Below are 20,038 nucleotides of genomic sequence, written 5' to 3' on the forward strand. Positions count from 1 at the left end.
TGTGATTTTTGAAGTTTGATGATAGAAAATGAATGGTTGTTGTTAGATAAACAACTTTTGTAAAGGATTTTTAGTGAAATTATCAAATAGGGACTAACTTGAAAAATAGAAAATATTAAGTGATAAATTTGTGAATTTATGAAATATATGGGCTGCTATTAATATGTGTAAAAATCGGTTAGGCTTGGATAAGGATTAAATTGCATGAATTTCATTTTTCGAGCCTAAGGACTAAATTGAGAAATAATTAAAAGTATAGGGGCAAAATGGTAATTTTTCCAAAATTACATGTTGGACTAAATTGAATGTGAATTATATTGAATAGGGTTAAATTCATTCGTATAAATCCTGTCAGACCTCGTATAGAGTTAGATCGAGGCAAAGAGAAAATCTCAGATTAGTCGCCTCCGTATCTATTTACACTTGTCGAGGTAAGTTTGTATAATTAAATTGTACACTTATATGTTTTAAATTGAATGATATGTTTGTAAATTGTGTAATTTTCATGAATGAATACCGATTGCATATCCGATGACGTACAACGACTACTAAGCCTCGTTTGAACCTTAAGAATTTGTAGGATACAAATGACATGTCATTAGGGTTACCGATTTCAGCTCATATGAGCTTATTGATACTCAGCTCAAATGAACTTACCGTTATTCAGCTCGAAAGAGCTTATTGTTATTCAGCTCGGAGGAGCTTACCATTTATAGCTCGTAAGAGCATATCGATTCAGAGCTCTTATGAGCATACATGTACAGGAATTGACGAATTACAGTTCAGTACAACTCGTGTGTACTACCCGCGTATTCAACGATATTCTAAATGGTTCAACGAGCACAGTTCTGTTACGAGATTATATGAGTTCGATATGAACTATTACAGGTATTTACATAAAATACATGAAAGTGATGTTACATGATACATTGATTTATGAAATGAATAATTCGTGTATATGAAATGTGATTACTTGTTGAATTCATCCATGTATATTGGATTTTATATATGATTTACATGGCTAATATGTTGATGAACTTGTGTTTAGGATTTTAGCCAAATTGGTTGGGATATGTTATGTTAGCTTAACTTAATTGTGATTTAAAATGGTAAGTTAAATTCTAAGTTATACGAACTTACTAAGATTAAATGGTTACTATGTGTTATTTTCCGTATTTTATAGTGATTTGGAAGCTCGTTCGGGTTGAAAGCTTCTCAGAGCTATATCACACTATCCATCGTCTCTTTTGATACTTTTAGTTGGTTACATTTTGGTTATAATGGCATGTATAGGTTATTTTGGCTAATGTTGGCCTATGTGTGATGTTGTGGTTATGGCCATATGTTTTGGCTTGTGTTTTGATATATTTTGCTCTGTGTATATACAAATGGCCTTATCATATTTGGTGTGTGGCTTGATTTGTGATAGAATAACGAAAGGTAAATGTTAGCTAAATGTGCATTTTGTACATATGTTTGTGATGTGAAGAATTGGTGATAAATTGGTACCTTGATATGTAAGGTATATATATGTCTAAATATGTTAGTATTTGAAATGCTTTTTGGTATCAAATGGTGTGTTTTGGTAGATAAATGAATTGGTATGAAATGACTCAAATTAGCTTGGTAAATTGATGGTTTATTTGGTTATAATATATATATATATATATGAAAATACATGTTTGAATATTGTCATTTGAGGTGCCTAAGAGCATATTGGTTGTATGTGAAATATTACATGTTTTAGACTTGATTTTGGCTTGTTTTTGATGCCTTGTTATGGTTTGTTGATGTGCATAATACTGAGTTTAGCTAGGTGCCAAAATAAGTGAGAAATGTGGCTTGGAAAATGGCTTATTTTCGTTCACATGGGTAGAGACACAGGCGTGTGTCTCAGCCGTGTGTGACACGGCTAGGTGACACGGTGGTGTGTCCCTTGTAGCTTTTTAAGGGTACAAGTCAGTATACTCACACGGCTTAGCACACGGGCATGTGGCTTGGCTGTGTGACCCTAGACAATGAGTTACACGGGTACGGACACGGACTGAGACACGGCTGTGCGTCCCTATTTCGAATATCCATATGACTTAAGACATGGGCGTGTCTCTTGGCCGTGTGACCCTTACAGTTTTGAAAATTTTAAATGTTTTTGAAATATTTTCTGATTTTCTAATTTAGTCTCAATTTGTTTCTAATGCGTAATTTGAGCCTCGATGGCTCATATAAGGGACAGTATGTATGATTTCGATTGATTTCTGATATGAATATTTTATGATATGAAATGTTTGAAATTCTATCAGTTTGATCTGTAATCTCCGGTAATGCTCCGTAACCCAATTCCAGCAGTGGATACGGGTTAGGGTGTTACATTTATTGGTATCAGAGCTACGGTTTAGTTGATTCTCGAACTAATGTCGTGTATGCTAGTCTAGCTATACATGCCATTATATAACCTGTGATAGTGTGATATCTCCTGACTATTTTGAAACATGTTTTTAGATAGCAATGACATCCAGTCGAGCTAATTCCGATGAAGTAGAGAGTAATGCTCAAGCCTTTATGGAGTAGCTTTCAATGGTGCGAGGCCTGTATTTGAGGTTCGGGGAGAAGAGGCTAAGGAAGTCTTCTTCCAAATGATAAGTGAATGGTTCACCGAGTTTGTACAAACGAACCCGGCTGCTCAACAACCTTTACCGCCTCCTGTTCCCCAACCGATTCCCGTTATTCCACAAGGTACGGAACTTATTCGAGTTAGTAAGCTTCCTGTTGATAAGATTCGTAAGTATAGGGCTAAAGAATTTCGAGCTACTGCCGATGATGATCCTGAGAGAGCTGAATTCTGGTTAGAGAATACCATCAGGGTTTTTGACCAGTTATCCTATACACCGACTGAATGGGTGAAGTGTGCAGTATCTCTACTAAAAGATTCGGCTTACCAGTGTTGGAATACATTGACTTCTGTAGTGCCGAGAGAGCGTATCACTTGAGAGTTCTTTCAACCCGAGTTTCGTAAGAAATATATCAGTCAGAGGTTTCTGGATAAAAAATGTAAAGAATTCCTAGAGCTCACACAAGGTCGTATGACCGTATCAGAATACGAGCGAGAATTTGTTCGTTTGAGTAAATATGCTCGAAAATGCATTCCGACTGAGACTGCAATGTGTAAACAATTTGGAGATGGATTAAACAAAGATATAAAACTATTAGTCTGGACCCTTGAGTTGAAAGAATTTGTTGTACTGGTTGATCGGGCACATAAAGCGGAAGAGTTGAGTAAAGAAAAAAGACGCACTGAGATTGAAGCTAGAGATTCGAGAAAGAGATTGACGAGAAAGTCATACTAGCCAGCATCGAAGAAATCTAAAGAACATCACTATCGTTCTACTACTTCTGTGGAATAGAGACAGAGATATCAGACGCTCTAGTCTTAAACCTCAGGCTACATCTGTAGCGAGTATGGGTAGTGTTAGAAACACTAGACCCGAGTGCAAGCATTGTAACAAGCTACATTATGGTGAGTGTCAAATGAAGAACGGAGCGTGTTTTAGATGTGGTTCCTTTGACCACTATCTTAGAGATTGCCCTGAGAAATTCGAGAAAGAGAAAGTCCAAACTTTGAGGCTGAGCAACACAGCTGCGAGAGGTAAACCACCTCGTAATCTAAAAAATGTGAGTGGTAGTCGTGGTGTGACAAAATACTCTACTGTGAGGTCCGAGGCCCGAGCACCAGTTAGGGCTTGTGCTATTCGCGCATGCGAGGATGCTTCGGCGCTAGATGTCATTTGTAACTAGCTCGAGGACTAATTTGTGAAACTGTTAAACTATTAGAGTTTTACTATTGATGAATATATGTGAGTTTTGAAGTTTGATAATAGAAAATGAATGGTTGTTATTAGATAAAGAACTTTTGTAACGAAATTTTTAGTTAAATTATCAAATAGGGACTAAGTTGAAAAATAAAAATATTAGGTGATAAATTTGTGAATTTATGAAATATGTGGGCTGTTATTAATATGTGTAAAAATCGGTTAGGCTTGGGTAAGGATTAAATTGCATGGTTTTCATTTTTCGAGCCTAGGGACTAAATTGCAAAGGAATTAAAAGTATAGGGGAAAAATGATAATTTTTTTAGAATTACATGTTGGACTAAATTGAATGTGAATTATATTGAATTGGGTTAAATTCATTTGTATAGATCCTATTAGACCTCGTACTGAGTTAGATCGAGGCAAAGAAAAAATCTCGGATTAGTCGCCTCCGTATCTAGGTACACTTGTCGAGGTAAGTTCGTGTAATTAAATTGTACACTTATATGTTTTAAATTGAATGATATGTTTGTAAATTGTGTAATTTTCTTGAATGAATACTGATCGCATATCCGACGACGTACAACGACTACTGAGCCTCGTTTGAACCTTAAGAATTTGTAAGATACAAATGACATGTCATTAGGGTTACCGATTTCATCTTGTATGAGCTTATTGATATTCAGCTCGAATGAACTTACCGTTATTCAGCTCGAAAGAGCTTATCGTTATTCAGCTCGGAGGAGTTTACCGTTTATAGCTCGTAAGAGCATACCGATTCAGAGCTCTTATGAGCATACATGTACAGGAATTGACGAATTACAGTTCAGTACAACTCGTGTGTACTACCCGCGTATTCAACGATATTCTAAATGGTTCAACGAGCACAGTTCTGTTACGAGATTATATGAGTTCGATATGAACTATTACAGGTATTTACATGAAATACATGAAAGTGATGTTACATGATACATTGATTTATGAAATGAATAATTCGTGTATATGAAATGTGATTACTTGTTGAATTCATCCATGTATATTGGATTTTATATATGATTTACATGGCTAATATGTTGATGAACTTGTGTTTAGGATTTTAGCCAAATTGGTTGGGATATGTTATGTTAGCTTAACTTAATTGTAATTTAAAATGGTAAGTTAAATTCTAAGTTATACGAATTTACTAAGCTTAAATGCTTACTATGTGTTATTTTCCGTGTTTTATAGTGATTCGGAAGCTCGTTCGGGTTGAAAGCTTCTCGGAGTTATATCACACTATTCATCGTCTATTTTGGTACTTTTAGTTGGTTACATTTTGGTTATAATGGCATGTATAGGTTATTTTGGCTAATGTTGGCCTATGTGTGATGTTGTGGTTGTGGTCATATGTTTTGGCTTGTGTTTTGATATATTTTGCTATGTGTATATATAAATGGCCTTACCATATTTGGTGTGTGGCTTGATTTATGATAGAATAATGAAAGGTAAATGTTAGCTAAATGTGCATTTTGTACATATGTTTGTGATGTGAAGAATTGGTGATGAATTGGTACCTTGATATGTAAGGTATATATATGTCTAAATATGTTAGTATTTGAAATGCGTTTTGGTATCAAATGGTGTGTTTTGGTAGATAAATGAATTGGTATGAAAGGATTCAAATTAGCTTGGTAAATTGATGGTTTATTTGGTTATAATATATATATATATAAATACATGTTTGAATATTTTCATTTGAGGTGCCTAAGCACATATTGGTTGTATGTGAAAGATTACATGTTTAAGACTTAATTTGGACTTATTTTGGATGCTTTGTTATGGCTTGTTGATGTGCATAATATTGAGTTTAGGTTGGTGCCAAAATGGGTGAGAAATATTGTAAAAACCCGTTTTCAGTGAAATTGGAAAAATGGTTTTGGGACCGCAAATCTGAGGTTGGAAGAAAATTTATTTTAATATTATTTTATGGTTTATATCATGATAGAAATATCATATGAAAATTTCGTTAAGAAATTTTACTGTTTACATGTCTAATTTGATGAAAAGACGAAATTGCATAAAGTGCAAAAATTAAATTCTAGTAGCTAGATGTATCAATTAGCTATGGAATTCAAATTGGAGGTCCTTATATGGAAAATAGACCATTTAGTGGAGTTAGTAGATAAGAATGATTATTCATCATTAGAAATTAGTAAATTATTAAGGGTAATTTTGGAAAGATGATTAAATAAAAGATGATAAATGAATTAAATAATAAAATATCATCATTTTTCATCATCTTTCCTAAAATTAAAACATAGCAACTCTAGCCATGAAAGTTGAGTTCTAGCAAACTTATTTGACTTAATTAGGTAGGTATTCTTGTCCCGTTTTTAATGATTTTTATGTTTCCGAGATCGTAATAGCTTAATCTAGCTATCTTGGGGATTAATTTACAAAACTATTAAAGTGTTAGGGTTTTGTCATGGACGAGTATAGTTGAATTATGAAGTTTTATAATAGAAAATGAAAGGTTGTTGATAGATAAATAACTTTTGTAAACAGAATTTTGATGAAATTATGATTTAGGGACTAAATTAATAAGATGAAAAATTAATGGAAAAATTTTAAATTTTATGAAATATGTAGGCTGCTATTGTTATATATGAAAATCGGCTAGGCTTGGAATAAGGATTAAATTATATGAATTTCATTTTCCAAGCTTAGGGACAAAATCATAATTAATTAAAAGTATAGAGGCAAGATAGTAATTTTGCCAAAGATGTGTTTTGGACTGGATTGAATGTGAATTGTATTAAATTGAGCTAAATTCATTCGTATAGATCCGGATAAACCTGGTATGGAATTGGATAGAGGAAAATAAGAAGTATCGGATTAGTAGCTTACAAATCTACGAACACTTGTCGAGGTAAGTTTGTGTAACTAAATTGTATATTTGTATGTTTTGAATTGAAAATTGTTGTGTGTGATTTGTATAAATTGTCATGTATTTTATTGATCACACATGTTTGATAAGTACTAAGTCCCTTTTGAACCTAAGAAATTCAATGGATACAAATGACATTATTATTAAGGGTTCCTGATTGGTTGCGGTCCTGCATGTGTTGCGGACTCACCACAGCTCTTATGAGTGTCCCGATATATGGCTCTCATGATCTGCCCGTTATTTAGCTCTTATGAACTTCCCGATATATGGCTCTCTTGAGCTTCCTGTTATTTGGCTCTCACGAGCTTCTCGATATCTGGCTCTCATGAGCTTTCTGATTAACAGTTCTCCGGAGCTTTCCGATATTAGCTCGCATGAGCTTCCTGATTACAACTCTTATGAGCTTTCTGTTATATGACTCACATGAGCTTCCCGTTATATATAGCTCGGAAGAGCTTCCCGTTTACATGCTCGTATGAGTATTCCTGAATATGAATTGACGGATTACAGATTTATACACTTTGTGGGTACTACATGTGTATTTATCGATATATGGCTCTCTTGAGCTTCCTGTTATTTGGCTCTCACGAGCTTCCTGATATCTGGCTGTCATGAGCTTCCTGATTAACGGTTCTTCGGAGCTTTCCGATATTAGCTCGCATGAGCTTCTTGATTACAGCTCTTATGAGCTTTCCGTTACATGACTCACATGAGCTTCCCGTTTACATGCTCATATAAGTATTCCTGAATATGAATTGACGGATAATATATGAATTGATGGATTACAGATTTGTACACTTTGTGTGTACTACCTGTGTATTTATCGATATTTTAGTTCAACAGGTAAAATTCTGATATGAAATAATATAAGTACGAAATGAAATATTATCGTATATGCCTGAAATACATGAAAATGATGTCACTTGATACGTTGAAATATGAGATGAAAAATATATGTGTATGAAACTTGCTTGATGACTATGTACATTTGTGATTAGTTATTATATGAATTACATAATTAACATGGTTGATGAGGATATGTGTTTAGCCATTTGGCCAAATTGGTTTGAGTTGAGACACACGGTCTGGCCACACGAGTGTGTGTCCCCTGCACATTTGAAAAAATTTGAATGTTTTCCGAAAAATTTTCGGAGAACCCGATTTGTTTCTAAGGTGTATTTTGGGCCTTAAGGGATATTATGATTGATTTCGGATATGAATGCTAAATTATATGAAATTTCTGTTTATTGATCTGTAAGTTCCGGTAATGCTCCGTAACCCTATTCCAACGACGGATATGGGTTAGAGGTGTTACAAATGTGGCTTGAAAAATGGTCTATTTTTGTCCACACGGCCTAATACATGGGTGTGTCTCTTGGTCGTGTGAGTTATATGGCCTGGCCACACGGTTGTGTGACCCCTGCAGTTTTGAAAATTTTAAATGTTTCTGAAATATTTTTTGAGTTTTTGATTTAGTCTTGATTTGTTTCTAATGCATAATTTGAGCCTCGAGGGCTCGTATAAAGGACAGTATGTATGATTTCGATTGGTTTCTGACATGAATATTTTATGATATGAAATGTTTGAAATTCAGTCTATTTAATTTGTAAACTCCGGTAATACTCCGTAACCTTATTCTTGCGATGGATACGGGTTAGGAGTGTTACAAAAGCTTTTTGATAATACAATTGTAAGCGAACAAATTTGGTACAAGATTCAACAAACAATTGCAAAGCTGGTAAGATTCAACACTTATACCATCCTAATATTATCATAAATGTAAAAATCTCACAATTGAAAGGGATAAAAAATAAAGAACAAACAAGGTGTTCAAAAAAAAAAGAAAAGAAGATATACTAGTAATTTCCACTTTCAACTGAAGTTTACTACGGGTAAAAAATAAAGAATAAACAAATAGAAACTAAAGTTAGTCATTTGTCAACCTCTTCATGTGGAACACGAAATAATTTATAGTAAGAAAAAATAATATTTCTAGTATAAACAGAGAGCAAAATTCATTAACTTCCGATTCAAAGGGAGGAGTACTATTTGATTAAAGACAAAGTTCTTAAGTAGTAAGGATTTTAGTTATTCTATATTGACATATAAATCATTTAAATTGTGCAGCCTGCTAAGTTGTTCAAGCTGAAGCATCTTTCAAGGGTGGAGGTTATAACTAATGAACCCAGTGGATGTACTTTAACTATGGTAAGCCTTTCTTTTTGTTGTTTGAATAAAAACATGCTTTGAAAGCTTATGATCTTTGATTTTTGTCAATTCAGTTGGCCAAACAATTCTTAGCGCTTATGTTACCTAATGAAGTAATTCAACTGAAGTAGAAGCCGTTTCTCTCCCTGCCTGAGATTTTTTTCTTCTGCTTCTTACTAGATTTCTTATAGGGATTCGATAACCTCTCAAGTCAGAGTGTTACTCTACCTCAGTGGACCATGCGCAACATTGATGACACGTAAATTGAAATAGCTCTGAACTGAAGATATCACTTTTTTCATGCCAGGGTAGCTCTTTTTCCCCTTTTATGTCCTTTCCTTTTGGTTTTGAAAAAACCCGATTCTTATATTCTTTTCTCAATTTTCTTTTTACATCTGGATGTTATACTATCTCTAATTTCTACCAAGAAATCCCATAAAATAGAAAATTGTTGGTTTCTGCCTAATACATCAACCAAAATACGATAGCTTGTATTACTGTGTTGAAAACCCAGAGTTCAAGATAGTTAAATTGCATTAAAATCAATGTCAGAAATAACATGAATAATGACTAGATGCTGATGGCATAATAAAATAACAAAGTGATGTGCTCTGTCTAAGTATGCAAGTTACAAAGAGGAAGAAGGGAGAATTAATGAATTATACCTGCAACAATGCTAGTAATTGTTGATTTTTGGGGGCGGGGAAATGAAATTGTTTTTAGCTTTAATGGTAGGAGTTGAAATTTAGGACCTAGAAGAGGTTTGAGAAGTCAAGGAGTTGGAGATGAAGGGGAAGAATTGAAAATCTCTTTTATTTTTTTCTTGCTGCAATGAACTCCTCTGTTTTTTTTCCCGTCTGTAACGTATCAGAAAGTTTAGAAGATGAAGAGTTTTTTTCCACTTTTGAAGAAATAATTTTTTTTGGGCCCACTTCCAACTTTGGACCTTGGCAGCTGCACTCTTAGCCTACCCCCAGGGCCGGGCCTGTATGCGATGCTACTGGCTGAGAGATGCTGTTAAGCTGATTTAATTTGTGTTCTTGTTTTAGGCTTTATCCTCTTTTTTTATAAATAAAAATATTATTTAGATTATTTTTTATCAAAATATTATTTAGATTATTATCTATTTGAAATAGTATTATTTTTCATTATTTAAATAATTTTAAAAAATATCCAAATTTATCATTTAAAAATCTAACAATTATAAACTCGATTAATTGAATTATAAAACAATTATTGTAGGTGATATTCTTGAGAGACAACGGTCTCATGTGTGATTTATAAAATTTTAAAATATCTAATACATATTTTAAAATTTTCTCTATTTTTTTATAATTTTTGTATTTTTTTCAAATTTAAAGATTTTTAAAGGTTTTTAGATGATGACATCATTCTAATATCATCATATGAAATGTGGCAGCATATGAATGGTTGAATATCTTACCATTAGTTTTAATGTTCAAAAGACTAAAGTGGGAATGTGTAATAATATTAGGGACTGAAGTGGACTAAAAACTTTAATAACCAAAATGAAGAAAACAATATACTTCAGGGACAAAAGGTGTATTAAGCTAATTATAAATTTGCCCTTCATTTATATTAACTATAAAAGATAAATATGATTTATATGTTAAAATTAAAATTTATAAATAATTTATATTAATTACTTAAAATATTCAAAAATTTATATTTTATATATCATAATATTAACAATGAATTACCATAAATTATTTTATTATATTTGTATTATAACTTAAATTGAATATTCATTAATACAATAATAATAAGTGAAAATAAAGATTCAAATATAGATTTTATTATAATTTAAGTTTATATATTTTATATATAATAATATAAGTTTATATCTTTCATATATAATATTAATTACTTAATAAATTATTTTTAATATTTTTAAAATAATTTAAGTTTATACATTACATATACTATAATATTAATGAGTTTAATTATAATCTAAATACATATTTTTTTAGCGCAACAAAACAAAAACAAACATTTTATTTTTAAAAATATATATTTTTATGACACTGAATAATAAACAATTCAAGTTTTTTGAAAGCTCATTTTAACCACGTTAACCCTATACAAAACCAACTCACCCGAATTCATAAACACAAGCGCGTGGCAACACAACCGGTTCAGAGTTTTATCTTCCCCCTTCTAGAGGCAGACCCCATGCGTCCACGGTCCACCCGATGATCCAATAGTTCAAACTGAACACCAGAATCTTCTTGTCCGAAATAGACATCTTTACTCTCTATATAGTATTCTAGTCCATCCCACCACGCTCCATGTTTCATGATCTTTCTACAATCGGCATTTTGACAAGAACCAGAAACAGAGCCAGTTCCCTTCAGCTCGTTATTGCAAAACATTTCTTGTTTTTCTTTTTATCTGGGATCAGTGCGAACACTTGGGAATGGCGAAGAAGTGCTATCCGACAGTGAGCGAAGAGTATAAAAAAGCAGTGCAGAAATGCAAGAGAAAGCTTCGGGGACTCATTGCCGAGAAGCACTGTGCTCCCATCATCCTCCGTTTAGCGTAAGCTTTTTGTCATCTTTTTATTGTTTTGTTTTTCTTTTTTCTGCTAGGACTTCATTATCCGTTGGTTTATATGAAACAGATGGCACTCAGCTGGAACATTCGATGTGAAAAACAGAACAGGAGGGCCGTTCGGGACGATCAGGCATCGGGATGAGCTCGCTCATGAAGCCAACAGCGGTCTCGACATAGCTGTTAGGCTTTTAGAACCCGTTAAGGAACAGTTCCCCATACTGTCTTACGCTGATTTCTACCAGGTATTCCAATCCCAAATCAGTGTTTGCTTTTGCTCTATTTACTCAGTGTTTTTCTTATTGACTTCGATGTGGTGAAAAGTTGGCTGGAATTGTTGCTGTTGAAGTTACGGGAGGGCCTGAAATTCCTTTCCACCCTGGGAGACCGGTAAGATATCCATGAATCTCCCATTTGTGCTTGATCACACCTTATTCTTATGATCTTAAAAGGATGGGAAACATTTATAGTTATAACTCCTAGTTGTTTTTCAGGACAAAAATGAACCACCTCCAGAGGGTCGTCTGCCACAGGCCACCAATGGTCAGTTTCATGCATGAAAAATAAGAAAAAGGATAATTACAAGTGTTTCATTGTAAAGAAGTTTCCATTCTTTAATTTTTGTTTCTATACAGGCTCTGATCATCTGAGAGAAGTGTTTGGGCACATGGGTCTTGGCGATAAAGACATTGTTGCTTTATCCGGTGGTCATACGCTGGTAAAGTTGACAAGAGAGATTAAGTTTTCCAACTGTTAGACGTAAGTTCAATGCGTTCTAATTATGTTGTTGAAACTATTATTATTACAGGGCAGGTGCCATAAGGAGCGTTCTGGGTTCGAGGGACCCTGGACTTCGAATCCTCTCATTTTTGATAACTCCTATTTCAAGTAACAGCTCTTTTAGTACTTAAATTATTGTTGTGAGTTGATGCTCGAATCGTTTCCAACTTGATTGCATTGTGACCCATGTTCTTACATTCTTGTTTGAAACAGAGAACTTGTCAGTGGAGAGAAAGAAGGTCTGATCCAGTTGCCAACCGACAAAGCACTTTTGGAAGATCCTGTCTTTCGCCCTCTTGTCCACAAATATGCTGCAGTAAGTATCAATTCATGTCTTTCAGCTTTTTGCTATATATATCAAATAGATTTAACATATGCAACCTTTATTTTATCTCTCAAGTGCGGTTCATTTGTACCAGTACATGTATATATATATATGTAATAGTTGGAACTTTTGGTTATGAATAATGTTGTGCCTTATTAGGATGAGGATGCCTTCTTTGCTGACTATGCTGAATCTCATTTGAAGCTCTCGGAGCTTGGGTGAGTAGCAACCAACTTTTTATTTCATCCCCTTCTGCAAATTCTCTTGCATTTTTCCTATATAATCTAACAGTTTCTTTGACCATGTTTTAGATTCGCGGATGCCGAATAGGGGATTGACAAAAGCATCCAACATGATCATGCTGCTGTCTGGTGTCTGATGTTTATGAGTCTTTGCCGTTTGTGAAAAACATGTTGATCAAAATTTATGTTTTGTGTCCCGTGTACGATTAATAAATATGACAGTACGATGAAATAAGAATTTGAGGACAAAGAAATGTTGGTGTTTGGTGCATGTTTTGTTGGAAATGAATTAATTGTTTCCTCCTATTAATAGAAATGAGTATGTATTGAAAGTGCGGGAATGTATTTTCATCATTTTAATAACTTATATTTTATAATTTTAAAACATAAATCAAATTTTTTTATCATTTTAAGAATCAAAGTATAATTTTATTATTACTAATTTAAAATTTTATAAATTATAAAAGTATCTAGATGAAAAGATTTCTTATTTTGCAGATTATCAAAATTATATTTGATTCAATTGAATTCTATGATTGCTTTTAATCCAATCATATAATATTTTCATAATATCACTATCCAAAGCCATAGAAGTTAAATTAAATCATATATAAAAATCGTAAGCCTAAAACGTAAAATAATGAATGTTTCAAAATGATTTGTTTTTCATTTAATTTGGTATTCATATAAATACTAATTTGGTATTCAAATACTAATTTGAGAATCTTGAGTCCATTTTTTATTATATATATATATATATTATTATATAAAAAAAAAGTATAATGAAAACTTTTGCTCTTGGCATTTACTTTTTTGTCCTAGAGACAAATTAACATCAAAAGAGCATCACAATTCACTTCAACCATTTTCATGGATGGCTTCTACCTGCCAGTGGAAGGTTGAAAACAGAGAAAAGAATATCACATTGGCTTGCTTAAGCCAACCGAAACGGGGTCACTGGATAGGCCTTCAAAAACCAGCTCACCATGAGCTTAACGCGCGTCTTTTTGAGATAAAACATCTAAAGTGAAGGAAAGAGGAAACAAAGTGATCCCACCATTTTGATGTTATATTGTTGGTGTATTTCTCCCTGGATTTGATGTTATATTGGGAGTTTGGTTAGGTTTAGAAGATAATACCCCAGTTTCATTTGGTTGAGAGGTATATTGTTCATGCTCATCAATAACAGTAACTTGCATTGGTTTCTTTCCATTTGCCTTAACATTGGGTGTGAGTAGCTACCTAAGCCATATTGTTTCGATGTGCTTCAGGAGTGTTGGAGGAAGACTCTTCACCCTTCTTTGTCAGCAACTCCAGTATTCTACTGATATAGCCTCGTGTTTCCACAAACTTGGCATCAGTACTAGTTTTCTGCTCTTCCCACCATTTGGGAATTCTTGCACAACTTGTAACCAATCTTGCACCACCTGCATTTGCTCTTGAAGTTGTGTTTATCTAGTGTCATCTGCTCCCACCATGGTGATTACTTTCTTTTTGCTTTCCCAGCTCGACTAGTGGATCTTTGTAAGCTCTAATACCAATTTTGTCGCAGCCTTAGCGGGGACAAGTTTGGATTTATGGAAGAATTTGAAGAAAGAAGGTTGAAGAAGAGAATTCTGAAATTTTCGTTCACAAGGAATAAAAGACATTACGAATTACGATGACCAAATCATGCCTATGACCATTACCATAAAACTAAGCCCATTAATCAGCTAGCCCATCTTTCTCGGTCCAAAACGTCTGTGATCCTCGTAGCCCATTATCTATCAGCTTACGTATTGATATTAGCCCATCTGTGAGTTTAACTAACCATCAGATACATTATCCATAACTACCCTATTTAGGGATTTCATTCCCAATTTCCCCCTTTGTAGCTGAGATCATGACAATGAGTTTCCAAATGTACCCATCACCTTAGAATGGATGAGATAGTGAAGGTATGGTAAATTCTACCTATTGCAAAAAGGCATAACCATCATGCGGCATGTATGAACGTGATAATGCATGGGTGGGTTCAAATTTTCTTTTCTATTTCAAGATTAAAAGAAAGATGAATCTAATCTCACTGTTTCGATTATATAGTGGAACCTAATAATATTTGATACAGATAGTCATTTAATTATAAATAAATTTTTATTTTAATAATTTAATTAAAAATTACAATTTAATTATTAAAATTTTCGAGATTTTTTTACACCTAACTAATTGATTAGTAACATGATACTTTTTAAATTTGAATAATAATAAATTTAATTCTCAAATTTTATATTCTCTATCAATTTAACCTTGATTCTATGTAAAATTTATAACAAAAAATTAAAGTTCTTTTATTTTAAAAATTGAAAATTTCTATAAAAGTATTTTAAACCATATATAAAAAATTTAGATGCATAAAATTATTTTTCTATAAGATTTATAGGGTTTTAGTTTAACTACAATGCAAAGATTATGTGTTTTTTTAAGGTCAAGTTTTGATTTTATTTCTTGGTCTTGGTTGATCGATTCCATGGTTGACTGATAACAACATTTGCATAGATTTTTATAGGTTTAATCTTCTCTTTATCATATCATTAAGCTAATCTCCTTAGTTTTATCTTTCAAAAAAGTTTAAGAAGTTGAGTTTTTAATAACTCAAGCCCGAAATAATAATGTCCAAGGCTACAAGAAAGTCGACGATTCGGGTTCTTAAAAGTACTAAGTATGGGGGATTGTACAAGTTGGGTTCGGTCGTTGAACCGGGAAATGTTAAGTCCAAAAGTGATGGTGTGGATTGATGACGACGATGATTGGGAAGGGGAGGAGTGTACTATTAATGTACCGTAAATAGAGGACTTGGGATTCGATCAAGGAGCACATAGGTGTATGGAGGAGAAGGCGGTAACATCGGTTCAGGGAGGGTAATTAGGGTTTGCCATTTTTGGAGGTAATTTATCTTAATATTTGGTAATAGATTGGGTTGGACGAAAAAAATTGTCTTAGAAATGCATATTTGGATGATTTGATTTTGAAATAAATTTTTTTATTAATGTTTAGAATTATCTATAACCTTTTCTAATTAATAAATAAAAGAATAATATATTTCAATGTATTCAAACTCACGTTATATTCCTACATTAATAATAATACTAGACTCAATTCGCCATTAAAATAAATTTTTAAATCATCCAATTTACGATGTGGTCCACCTCTAGGTGTTGCGTTTTGGTAGAAGCCTTTAAGCTTTTAGGCACCCAAAGTGCAACGTCAGCCTATTTAGCTTTTGCGTGTCCCACCCAATGTGCTTTGCTTTCTTCGCCTCGACGTATAATTCGGTGCTTTGAAAATCCAGAGCCTAAATATTTTGTTTTTTCTTTTCGTATTGGGAATCTAGCTTTTGTACAAAATGTAAGCTCCCAATTGCTTCCATTTTATTTATATGGCATCTTATATGTCATATATTATAGAAAACTTAATTTATTCAAATCTGATATACTTAATATGATAATACGTGGGAATTGTATTATTTATTTTCAATTTTTTATTGTTTTAAAATAAAATAAAATTTTAAAAGTACACTACATTATTTGAATAATATCAATAATTTATATATTTATATATTTAAATTACACACTATGTTATGTACAGTTTTATAAAATTGACAAAATTTTAACAATTAAAAACAACTTCATATTAATGGATCATAAATTAATTTTATAAAATTATTAAATATTTGAAATTTTTAAAGAATATTATTTCAAAGATATATATTATTTTAAGTTTAAAATAATTAATTTTGTTATTAATTAAAATTACGCAGTAAAGATATCAATAAAAGTGGTTATTTAAGTATAAAATTAAAACCAAAATTTAAAATAATAATTAAAATCAAATCATAAATAACACATATTGGATGGTGCTTCACCTAGAATATCCCATTTGAGCATGTGTCACTTCAGTATTGGATGGTGTCGGCAAATTATTTATTTTACTTGAAACGGACTGTTTGGATAAGAAAGTCTATAAAACCCCTTCATTTTTCTTCTTCAACCATCAATTTCTTGCATTAGTTGCTTTGCTTTCATTTTTGTTCTCCCTTTGTTCAAGTTTTCTTGATTTTGTGTTGATTTTTTTCTTCTCTTCTTCATGTTCATTCTCAAGGTAAGATATTTTCTTTTTATGGTTTTGTTTTTTTTCTTTTTATTGTCTGTTTTCTTCATTTTTTGGAACAATGTTGTCTAATGAAGTTTAATTTGGTTCATCAGAGTCCTCTATATCTTTGATGACTGGGAATCGAAAGAGAAAGGTAGGTTCCTCCAGAAATATTGGTGATGAAAGAGAAGATAATCATCCTTGAATGACGTGAAAGGCTACTATTGGTGTTTATTTTCGATGCACCATAACATAGGAAGAATCTATGACGTTGTTGCAAGCCCGGGTGCTCCGTCACAAAATGGCTTTATATGAAGTATCTCAAGTGAAGAGGAAGAATGACTTGCATGAGACTTATGAGAAACCTCCATGCTTTTTCCTCCCACTGTATGCATTAAAAGGAGGCTTTACCCTCCCTCTTCATCCTTTCGTGCAAAAGGTTTAGAACTTCTACAAAATAGATCCTGAACAACTATTTGGAACCTCTTGATGGTTGTTGACTGGATTTATATCCCTTGCCAAGAAAAAGGGATGGATCCAAAGCTTAAGGTCTTCCAGAACCTATATTAGCTATCCAGGAAGAATCAAAAGAAGTAACTTTTGTTGTTGTGGTTCTGCCGTAGGTAAGGGCACCTTTAAGTTAAACACATTTTGTTTGGGAAGACCATCAACATAAGAATTGATCGTTGTAAATATGTTACTATAAAATTAAAATTCAGGAGTGACTTCGACATACTTACCAAATGGCTTTTGCCTCCCTAGGATGTTTATAACCTCAAGCCCTTTATAGTTGAAAATCTCGAGGCTTAGGAGCAATTTAAAATTATTAATAGAGAGGTCTTACTTATATCTCTCTTCGGAAGGTATTTAAGTATTGCCTCTTTGATGCAGGTGATTGTGGATACACTAACGCAAATATTACGGAATGATTTGACCCTGAAGAATGCTGGGAATCTCGAGCTAATTCATGCCTATTTGATTACGAGTTTGGCGTAGCCAAGATGCTTATGGGGAGGATTCTAGATCCTTGGAACCATTTGGTAAACATAAGGGCTCATCATGCTTAGATCAATAATAGTGGATCCTCTGCCTCTTCTTCCCCCCGAGTAGAGGTCCTTATGAGACCATCCAAGATTGGACAATGTAGTTTTTAAAGGAGGTTGACTTCGTTTTTCCTCCCGCTCAATAAATGAGAAGAAGACATTGTAAGAGATCATCACGTTTTTAGTCTTTATTAGGTTACTAATTTATTTTTGACTTTTTTGTTTGTGCAAGGCCAAACATGGATGATGATATGATTTAGTAGAAGGCCACTTCTATTTTAAAGAGCATGCTAAAAGGATGTTTACATATTTGCCTACCTCATTGAAGCGGGTGAATAAGAGAAGGAAGAGGGCTTCTTTTAAGGCAACTGTGGAAGGGGATCAACAATGAGTGGCTGCTCATTCCCATATTGAGGATCTGACTGTTGAGGTTGATCCTCAAGATGATGCAGGTGATAATAATATCTTCACTCGTCCCCTTACAATTATTTCTAGTTTGGTTGACTTTCCTACTACTGTGGATGTGTAACATCCTAAGATCGGGCCTGAAAGTTTTGGCCTCAAAAGAGAGGGTTCGCCAGTGTTTCGACGAACTGGGGGTTCGCCAAAAAAGTATCAACAAGGGATTCGCCAGTAGCAATGTACGTAAAAAGATATGGTTAGGGGCTCGCCAGTCTATTTGGCGAGCTAGGGTTCTCCAAGTAAGTTGTGAACTAGGGTTCGCTAGTTGAATTGTGAACTGGGGTTCACTAATAAAAATTTGAGTCAGACTCAAATTAGGAATTAAAGATATTGTGTATCTAGTAATACTTTACGTGCAAGAAACATCTTTCTTAAGTCAAGTTGGGTATCCTAAGATTATCAGGGCACTTAGGTCTACAAAAATGACCCTTAATTCTATGAAATTCTCTCATAGAATATTCTGTTGTCAAGTCTATGTTCTGAATTAAGTTCGTAGCACCCAAGGTAAGGCTCTGTCTTGTTAGGTGTTATTGTCTAATAAGTTAGGTTCGCTTGCATGTGTGAATTCTGTATGTTTGTCTGTTTTAGTAATTTTTTTGTTTATATATGTTGCTAACCAATCGGACCATCTACCAGCAAGGATAAAGGCAAAGCCAAGCTTGTTTAAGTTTCTCATTTTTTTGGTGAGTGATTTGGGATTCATCATAAGTATGTTAGCTTTTATGTTTTCAAAGTATAAGTGATTGCTATCTGTTATGATTTCAAGAATTATGTTTCTAAAGAAAGTTTTCTTTTAAACCCTATTTTTAACTCTGATACTCTAATTTCAAAGTTATGTTTTTAAGGTAAGTTTTAAAGACAAGTTTTATGCGAGCTCTTAAGCGAGCCGATGTTTTAAGTATGTTCTTAAGTACGATTTTATAAACTGTGTTTTTGTGAGCTTTTTTGCAAGCTCTTTACAGGTATTTTCAAGCAAGATCCATATGAGAGCTCTATGTGATAAGATTCTGTGTAAGCCCATTTTGTGAGCCTAGCTCCTTGTGCTAATTCTTTGTGTGTGCTCCTTTACGATCCATGTTAGATATATTGGTATACCAAAGGATTGTGAGTACTCACCTCTCTATTTCTATGATTTTGGGCGTTGAGGCCCTAGGATATTTGGAGAGATAAGGGAATGTCGAGCTATGCTCCATTAACTAGGACATGTTTGTGTATAGGAGAGTCTATTTCCTCGTGCTGCACTTATAGGACATGTATAAAGACTCTTTGAGTCATTCTGAGATGTTATAAGGAGATCCACATATCCAATGAGACAATATTTTTTTATGTGTGGGCTTGAACATATCTTATGTTCCTTAGCCATTCTGATAAGTTTGTTAAGTGCGAGAACATATTTTATATTTCTTAGCCATTCTGATAAGATAAGTATGTAAACATGTTTTCATGCTGAATAAGTTATGTTTTCAAGAAAGCACAAGCTAAGTTTTTAAGTATGATTTTTGGTAATACATAAGAACTTTTTTTACAGAACTTACGTTTTCTAATAG

General features: G+C 33.3%; 1 protein-coding gene across 1 annotated transcript; it reads left to right on the forward strand.

Moving 5' to 3' along the window:
- The first annotated feature begins 11,098 nt into the window (after positions 1–11,098).
- On the forward strand, positions 11,099–13,112 carry LOC105767858 (L-ascorbate peroxidase 2, cytosolic). Its single transcript, XM_012587431.2, has 9 exons — positions 11,099–11,499; positions 11,582–11,756; positions 11,836–11,901; positions 12,006–12,054; positions 12,147–12,229; positions 12,320–12,399; positions 12,505–12,607; positions 12,776–12,834; positions 12,928–13,112. The coding sequence occupies exons 1-9, from the start codon at positions 11,378–11,380 to the stop codon at positions 12,944–12,946; spliced, it is 756 nt and encodes a 251-aa protein (XP_012442885.1). The 5' UTR covers positions 11,099–11,377; the 3' UTR covers positions 12,947–13,112.
- The last annotated feature ends 6,926 nt before the right edge of the window (positions 13,113–20,038 follow it).

The sequence above is a fragment of the Gossypium raimondii genome, chromosome 4 (assembly GCF_025698545.1).
Source record: "Gossypium raimondii isolate GPD5lz chromosome 4, ASM2569854v1, whole genome shotgun sequence".
NCBI classification, from domain to species: Eukaryota; Viridiplantae; Streptophyta; class Magnoliopsida; order Malvales; family Malvaceae; genus Gossypium; species Gossypium raimondii.

Coding starts and splice junctions, on each gene's coding strand:
- LOC105767858 (XM_012587431.2), top strand. CDS start 11,378: ATGGCGAAGAAGTGCTATCCGACAGTGAGCGAAGAGTATAAAAAAGCA. Junction 12,055..12,146: donor TCTGCCACAGGCCACCAATG/GTCAGTTTCATG, acceptor GTTTCTATACAG/GCTCTGATCATCTGAGAGAA. Junction 12,230..12,319: donor TATCCGGTGGTCATACGCTG/GTAAAGTTGACA, acceptor TTATTATTACAG/GGCAGGTGCCATAAGGAGCG.